Consider the following 9,086-nt stretch of genomic DNA (forward strand, 5'->3'; position numbering starts at 1 on the left):
GCTGAACCGTCTTCTCCCTGCCAGGAGGGAATACCAGGGACAGCAAATGCACAGACTGCAAGATAAAATCTCATATATGAAGTCACAACTATCACATTTCACCTGCATCAAGGGGAAATGTTGCACTTAAAGATGAAAGACTCAGGGCTTTGGCACGGGCTTATCAGCTCCCTTGGTTTAAACGCTCATTGGCAAGAGGAAATTGCAAACACTCTTATGCCTTGAACAGCATCTTTTGCTGCGCCCATCTGCCAAACTCTGCTCGATGAAGGAACATAATTACACAATAAACCTTGTTCTGTCTCCCAAGTCAGTGTCTTCAGCACTGGCAGAGATGCTCACCACAACCCTTCAAATTTCACTGTAGCAAGCTTCTGCCAGGACAGCGAGTATATCTTAAGAAGGGTTTGGAGGGCGTCAGAACAGGAATATGCAAGGCAGGAGAGCAATCCCCACTTATCGCTCTTTCTTTGGAGACCTCCTCCTTCCCACATCCCCTCTCCAAACACGAGGACCATTCCCACACCCACATCTCCTCCATACCTCACTCGCATGAAGGGGTTGTACGTAAACTCTTCTGCAATGGTGGAGGGTATGGTTGGCTCACCACTGTCATACTTTGCCTGCAACAAGGGAAAGATTTATGTTTAATGAATGATATTCTGGTGAACAAGAAACGTCCTGTATATATTAACCATGCAGGGTTAGCGCACCTCACTGCCTGAGCTGCCCCTCAGACCAGGCCCTTCCCAGGGCCATGCACCAGACAAGCACTGGGGTACGCACAGAGAGACTTGGGACAGAGCTGACCCTCCCAGACAGACGTGGACATCAGCCTATAATTATACCAAGAAGTTTCCAGGAAGGGTCACATCTCCACCGGGCAGCAAACTGTCTTCTCTGGGCCACACACAAACCCTATTCCCAACATATCACTCCCCTGGACGCACTACATACTACAGCTCCTGGCTCTTAACCCCCTTCTCTCAGCCTCTCTTTCTTCCCAACATTGTCTCCTCTGCTCTAACTCCTCAGAGAGGCTCTGCCTCCATGAAAACATCAAGTCTAGGGAAAAGGATAAACCAGCTTACCTTGGCCCAAGCAAGCTTTTCCTGGATAGTGACATTATTGGGTTCAACGTGCCGAGCAAACTTGAGATTGTTGATTGTGTATTCGTGACCGCAGTAAACTCTCTAGGAAGAAAAAGGCAGAGTGACTCCAGGTAACTCTGAAGGTACAAAGGTGGAGCGCCAGGTACCATCATCAATGTTACGGTACAGCAGGAACTACAGAGTCAACCCTCCAGGACACACAACACTCTCCACTGGAGACATGTACAGGAGAAGTGCCAGGAGTTATCAGTCAGTACGATCTGCCAATTTAACGGCAAGCCTGATGACAGAGCCCAGGCACCCCAGCTCGCTAGCCTTTGTTTTAATAAGCAGCACCTACTCTTTCCGCACAAAGCACAAACATATTTGGGGTAGGTATTTCCTTCCCAGAGGACTTCAGCTATTCAGCATCAAAGACAATTCCTAATGTAGTCATTCATTCATTCAACACATGAGAAATTCTCTCTTTGAACAACAGTATTATTAGGAAGACAGTTTCTTTGCTGTCTGTAGTAGTTTCTGGTTGGTTAACATACTAGCACAAAAGGAGAGGTTCATACCGTTTGGGGGTCCAAGCTGCCCAAAATCTCAATCAGCGCTCTGTACATTTCCTCCGGGGTTCCCTCGAAGAACTTCCCACAACCAGCCACAAACAGCGTGTCACCTGCAAGGGAGGTGTGACACGACATCAGGACCAGACAAGGCTCCTCACACCAAAGCGTGAGCACATGGTCCCCAAGGACTCAGTCCTGCCATTGCTGTCCTCGCTGCAGCTCACCAGAAGGCACAGGGAGAGCCAGGCTACACTCGCTGCCCCGCGTGGGCTCAGCGCTACGTAAACCCGCACGGCAAAAGCAACTTTTAGTGCAGGAAACCCCACAGCCTTGCCAAGCAAACCATGCCAGCGCTTCCTTATCTGTGGGCAGTCTGCTGTCCCCTCTTGTCCTTTCTAGAGTGGACAAGGAGCATTTGTTCTCTTTGCTATGAAGCTGAACAAAGATGAGTCGCCTCTGCATTTTCTACCCAATGCTCCCTAAAATCTTGCTTAAGCCATTACTTCTTCCATGCAGCGGCTGGTGCAAGCTCTGGAGAATGCCTGTCAGGAGATGGATGACATGGCAGCCTGGGGAGACTGGGCACAGTCGCAGGGAAGGGGGAACCCTACTCTCCAAAACAGGATCCAGAACGTGGCTACCAGAGATGGAGCCCTCTCTTACTCCCCTGTTTTCTCTTCTCTCAGTTTTGTTATAGACATGAGTACAGACATATGGAAAAGCAACAGGTTTTGGAATCAGCCACAGTTGGGCCTGAGACAGTAAACCAACAGCTCTTGTTTCAAGGAAGAAAACGCTAGATGTAGGACTCATCCAGGGCTCGCTCTTGATGTTGCTTGCAGGGTGTCCAGCAACGGTTTACAAACCCAGAGGGGTTTCACCAGTTTCATCTACAATTACTACTTGGTAGCACTTGTTAAGGGGGCAAGATGTGGATGTTAATGGGCTGCACTGGCAGTAAGGGATGAATGCACATCCAGAGTCAGGAGCACACAGGCAGAGGGGTAGCTGATTTCTTTGCAACACAGACTGCCGGCAATGTAACCTCCCAACTCCTCACCTGTAAAAACAGCAGGTGGCTCGGAGCTATTTGGCTTAGTCACATAATAACAGATGTGTCCAGAAGTGTGACACGGCGTACAGAGGCATTTCACATTAAGAGATCCCACCTGAGAAGAAGGCAGAAGACTAGAGCTTAAGCTACTGTTTGCTAGCATTTGTATGGTTAGAAAAGAATTGCAACTATTACATTGGTCTAGTAGTCCTACAGGCAAATTGTTACATAGCTGGGCAGTATATATCAGCTCTGCTCCTGGGAGAGTCCAGCAAGAGGGGTTTATGGCAGGAACTTGGAAGGGAGCTGTTTCCTCCTAGCAGGTGTTGTGACAAAGAGAAATGCCAGATTCTTTCATTTACATGCAGAGTGACTCAGCGTCTGGTTGGCAGCAAGAGCAAACAGATCCAGAGCAACACAAAATCCTAAACAAAATTAATCAAGTGTAAAAAGCTCCAAACAAAAACGAAGCTGAAGGGAAGAAGTGGATGACACAAAAAGGGAAGGATTAAACACATTCATGAGGCCAAGGGGATGTTTCCCCCACAGCCCTAATTTGCACACCTTCCCATGTATTTCTGTACTCCCTTCTTTACAGCTGCCCCCCCGAAAGGTGCACCTCAAGACTAGCAGTGACATTCATGCCAACCTGCACATTTCACAGCAGTTTCTGTCATTTGCCAGCTCGTCTGTAAACAAACAGGTTGGTGCCAACAAGGCTTGCTGCCTTAGCTCTGGAAAAGCAACGCAGGCAGCTATCACTGCTGGCCCGCTTTCTCTTCACCCTGTATTCCAGCCTTCGCTCAGAGGACCACTTGCATTTCAGTGCTAACTCGGCTCTAAGCAGAGCACAAGCCCTGTCCTTTCACACACCAGTTCTGACCACCCCAGTTAAGGCAGCTGTCAAGGAGCACACGGACACCCAGCATGCCCCAGGCAATGCAGGCGTCTGAGCCATGCCAATGTTCTCATCCATGAAGTATCACCAGCCAAAACACGACAGAGTTATGGTTCATAGGGCTGGAAAAGGGCAAAAGCCGTACTTCAACTATCAACTACATCCAAGAGATGTTAAAAGGTAAAAGAGCTATGACCACAATATTAACTCAAGTTGGACCACACTGGTCCAGCTCTACAGCTGTGACACAAACAGAAGACGCCCCCAACCGAGTCCTGCAGCTCCCTCCTTTTACCTTGAGTGATGTAAGGTGAGACACTTTCTGTGTCAGTGCTCCGACTCTGCTGTCTCCACCGTACACACGCAACCCTGTCTCCATCTTTACGAGCTTCTCATTCCCTCCAGCATGGTCCCTGGAAGATCAGAAAAATTGATTTGGGTAGGGATGAAGACAAATTTATCATGACTCATATTGCAATGGTAACCTCCAGGTCATTATTTCTGATCAATTATTCTCCCAGTATCTAACACTGTATTCATATCAAAGAATATGCCACATCAACACGAGTGGAGATAATTTTTCCAGTAACCGGGGCAGTGAGAAAGGGGAACAACACCCCACAAGCTCATACCTAGTTGGGAAACACCAGCCTTAGGGGCTCACAGTCAAGTCTCCGGTAACTAGGGCAGGAAGAGATTGGGATAACTGGGATATGTGTAACTCAGTGTCCCACAAGACACCATGGAGCAGGCACACAGATGTCCAAACAGCTCAGCATTCGCTTGCGGTGCTGGTCCTGCCAGATCAGGGCTGGCTCTCCAGCCACAGAGGCGGCTCTACTATAGGAGTGGTTACTCAAGTTCAGCATTGCAAAACATTCATCATTACATCCCTGGCAGTTAATCTGCAACGCAGGTAATCCTCTCACAAGTGCTGACTGGGAGTAGCATGCCTTACAGGCATGTCCTAGCACCTCAGCGTGAATGTGCACCCTCCCACACTCCACAGTTACCTTCACTCACATGTATTTCACTGGTCACCTGGAAGAAGTCAGCATTTTAAAGGTTAACGGCACTGACACACAGAGCTTTCAGTCTAGACAATGCACCTATTCACAGCAAGCCCAAGTGAATACTTCCTGAGCTCTGATCCTTCTCCTCACACCTAAGCTCCTGCTTAGAGAAGACCAACTTGATCCAGAAAAGCAACAATTCTTGACTACTTGTGTTTATGCAGAGGGAAGAGGGATCCCACTACAGCAGATAGTTACCAGTGATGATGTGTGGTCAGGACAGTGGTCAGCTTCACGCCATGCTTTTTGACTGCATCCAAAACCTGCAGACACAGGGCACAGCAAGACCATTACAACTTAAGTGAAATGACTTAACAGCACACCTGGTGCCTGCCATAACCTGGACACAACTGCTCGAAGGTTTGAGAGCCACACCAGCAACTCCGCAGAGAGCTCATGCCTCTCCGAGTCGTAGTTACAGATGAGGACACAAGGTCTCTGACCCAGCTAGCCATGACTAAGTCCTCAGTCCTATTTCCTTTTTTCTGCAGTACATCAAACTAAGGGCAAAAACCAAAGTCAGGTCAATAACCCTTGAAGTCAGGGACAAGCTGGCTGAGCCCAGAAGCAGACTGCCTTTGAAGCCCCATCCGTACCTATGCATGGCCAGTATTTCCTGCCTTTCCCCCACGCCTGAGTCAGCAGGTGACTAATTCTGTCGTGGATGTGGCAACCTGGAAGGATCTCCCAGGCCCGCAGCAGTGAGCACCCAGCTCACAAGAGCAGCGGACAGCATTACCTTCTGGGGCTGCACAGGATCAACTATTGCAGCCTCCTTTGTTTCCTCATCGATGAGGAGATACATGTAGTTGTCTGTGAGGGCTGGGAGTAATTCCACCTTCATGTCGGCTTGTGTGACCGTCTTCGACTCCCTCCGCTCGTGTTCTGTGTGCAGGAAGACAGCTCGCAGCTGCGCTGGACCTGGGGACCCCAAAACAGTCAAACCACAGGTTAGCCCAGGGAGGGGAACAAGTGGGACAGAGCACAGCAGGTCCCACAGCCCCAGAGAAGGAAAGGTATGGACAGCCCAACCTGCTCCCTTCAGAGGAAGAGGAGAGAGGCCACCACAGCCCAAAGCCTTGGCGCCTGGCTGTGTCACCTTGTGCCCCACAGCGTGGGAGGCTCTTGGTGCCCTACAGCTTCACCGAAGAGGGATGGGACACTTTGCTCCCAGAGATGTGTTCATGCAGGGAAAGCGCTGTACCTCGAGGAGGGAAGATTTTAAGGGGCAGGAAAGCAGAAAGGAGAGGCAAGAGCCGGACAAAGGTCAGTCTGAGACAGTGACTTTGCAAAAAAAGCACAAAAGGCCATGTTACAGCCAAAAGACAAAAAAAGGAGGGGAGAAAAAAAAAAAAAAAAAGGAGCAACACAGAAATACACACACTGCTACAACAGAAATATCTGGTTCATTACTTGGGGAAATCACATCCTGCATGGAGAGAAGACAGGCTCTCTGCATGGAAGGCATGACTCCCTGCCTGGCCAGCTACCAGGCACACACTGCGGGCAGGTTTCTTGCTCACGGGCTACCTTGATGTAACAGCAGTGCTTCCCTGTTTGCTTTTGGTTAAATGTTTAATCAGATCCAAGAAAAAAAATCTAATTCCAGACGCAAATAACCTGGGCTCCACAGTTCAACTCACAGATACACAGTTCTTAAAGAAACAACCAAGCCCTAAGAGGCTCTGACATAAGAGGGGAAAAAAAAAAAAAAAAAAAAGAAGATAAACAAAGAAGACAAGGTCTTCCATTGCTGGAGCCCTGCAACACAGGCCTAGGTCATACGCATGCAAGGAAAGAGATGTTAGTCTCTGCAAGTCAGAAATTAGATGTCTTAATGCCCACAGCCCTCACACACCACTGAAGGTGACTGCGTTGGTCTGAATTGTGCCAGCTCAGTCACTGTTTCATTTTGCGGCACAGACTCTCTCTCTAAGGCTCCTGACGCTCCGTGCTTGGTCACCTCCATCAGTGCCAAAGGGAGGGGTCACCATGCTCGTAATCAACCTTCCCCACTCTCCCAAAACAGGTCAGTCCTGTCCACCCCTGATAAGAGCCTGCTTCAGAGAGAAGAGGCCCCACAGAAGAGGCTATGGCCAACACGGACAGCCCCGCTGCAGCTCCACAGACCCATGGGACCAACAAGGCTGCAAAACCAAGATCCAAGTTCTGACCGGCGCGTGCAGCTGCTGCAAACCCAGTCCCAGGGCAACCGGAGCTCTAAGGCCCCTCTGCTACAGCTGTCCTGTCCAGAACTTCTTCTGCGTCCACCATCTCACTTGCTTATGAGGGAAGGGAGATACGGAGAGGAGATGGTAGTAAAATTAAACACAGTGCTGCAAAGAAAACACCAAGACAGCGTAGGCATGCACTGGGTATTTGACAGTGAAGGCATATAGTATTGAGAAAGGCATCCATACCTGCCAAGCGTTCCTCTGGAGCAGAAGAGTCCTTTCAAAAAAAGAGCAAAACAAAAAAAAACCCAAAAAACAACCTTACTATTCCTTAATAGGAAAAAAAAAAATCAATTGCTCTAAAAATGCTCCCTAACATGAAGCACTGTTGGATGCTATCAGTCACAAAAGCTCTATCTACTGAATGTTTGTTAGCATACTAGACACTAACTGGAAAAAAAAAAAAAAAACCAAAACAAAACCAAACCAAAGAATGATCAACATTAAGTCAAAGGAATTATTCACATACTTAAAATGCTTTCTTCCTATGAACCATTTCTAACCTTGGCCATGATCCCAAAGTGTCTTTGCATGTTTAATTCACAATTCTTGCAAAACAAACAAACAAGCTACACCGCATAAGGAAATGTTTTCTGAAATGTAATTTAAACAAAGGAATGAGAAAACACCCACAAAGTATGAAACTAATTCTGAATTCCCATCTGCAGCTAAGCTGCACCTTTGCAGCCTGCCCGCTCGGCAAGCAGACCAGAAGCACTCTCACGCACTCCCAGCACCGCTCCGAGAAGGGCGTTCTCAGACCCAGTTCTGATCAAGGGAGCTCCCCAAGCGATACATAATCCCTGCCCTGGCCCAGGACGAACACAGATCATTTCAGGATCGCTGTCATGCATGCAGGTCTGCTCCAAAATGCCCAATGACTTCATTTTCACTCAGTTTTGTAACGTGGCCCTCCTGACTTCATGCCTGAAGTAGAGAAGACTGAGGAGTGCAGAACACCAGCAGCCTTCAAATCACACACTTCAGCTTTCTGGAACAGTTCATTAGTGCAGCTTGAGTCGCCAAGAGAAAAGGGTTTGCAGATGGGAAGTGTTAATGTTATCACATAAATGCATACATGCTGGAGACTGAAGGCAAGCAGGCAGTAGCACAGTGCAAAAGGGATGCTTCATACATTTTTCTCCACAGCATTTTGTCTTACTCTTTTTAATACAGAAAAGAGTAGAAAATTCCTATTTCAAGCATGGCTGTCACTCAAAAATGAGTGCACGTACATACCCAGATGAACATCCCTGCATGGCTTCATAACAAGAAACACTACATTCACTTTTTACATACTCTGCACGCAGATATTTTTTGGATACCCAGCAAGCTTGTGGCTCCACACAATACCAAGCCAGTTGGTCCACAAACCTGAGGCAACTCCCACTCCCACTCGATTTGCCCACCTGGCACACGCTGCCGGTGGCACAGTTGGGTCTAGCCAGCGTGGGCAGGGCATGCACCCATCCACTGGCGGAGCAAAGCCTGCGTGGAAGGCACAGCACCCACCCCACAACCTGGGGAACTCAGGAGCTGCTAGTTACTCGGTTTGACATACTTGTTCCCAAGATAGCATCAGGGTTTCCAAGTCTGGCAGTTAACTCCCATGGACTCTTGGTCATTAAGGCCAGGTCTTAAAATTGGAGTGATGCAAAAGGCCTCTGGCAAGACTTCCCACAGACGCTGTGAAGCTAAAGCCCAAGCTCTAGTCTAAGGAGATGCTTTCAGGATTTAGTCCCTAAATTTAAATGCAGAGCTTGGACAGTTTTGGTTTCGTTTCTTGTTTACATTGCCAATAGGGTCTGCTATCCATCAAATCCAGTTTAAGTGCCAGCCCCTCTCCCCCAAGCCCTCCTCCCAGAGCAATCACCAGCACTTTGGCAGCCCAGAAACTCCGCAGGAGCCTCCCAGATGGGTTATCGATGCTAAAAGCCACCGACAGAGACAGGCTCCATCTGAGCAGATATTGACCTACTTGGGGCTGTGAGTCAGCTTAAAAACCTCGGCGCACCCCTGAGCTGGGAAAGGAGAAGAGAAAAACCACCATCAAACTGCCGAGCTGCCAACCGGGCTGAACCCAGCCGCCAGCCCCATACGGCCACCCACCGCCGGCTGCCTGCAGCCGCCCGGCTCCCTGCGGGGCCCCCCCCTTCCGGGG

The 9,086-nt window shown here is 48.9% G+C and overlaps 1 protein-coding gene across 1 annotated transcript in view; it reads right to left on the bottom strand.

Annotated features, from left to right (window-relative positions):
• Positions 1–5,535, bottom strand: part of HAGH (hydroxyacylglutathione hydrolase) — a 12,291-nt gene extending 6,756 nt beyond the window's left edge. Inside the window, exon 1 of the mRNA XM_009894643.1 lies at positions 5,431–5,535. Coding sequence (XP_009892945.1) covers positions 5,431–5,535 — 105 coding nt within the window. The remainder of the gene's footprint in view (positions 1–5,430) is intronic.
• Positions 5,536–9,086: the final 3,551 nt, after the last annotated feature.

Source organism: Charadrius vociferus, unplaced genomic scaffold (genome assembly GCF_000708025.1).
Source record: "Charadrius vociferus isolate BGI_N301 unplaced genomic scaffold, ASM70802v2 scaffold600, whole genome shotgun sequence".
NCBI classification, from domain to species: domain Eukaryota; kingdom Metazoa; phylum Chordata; class Aves; order Charadriiformes; family Charadriidae; genus Charadrius; species Charadrius vociferus.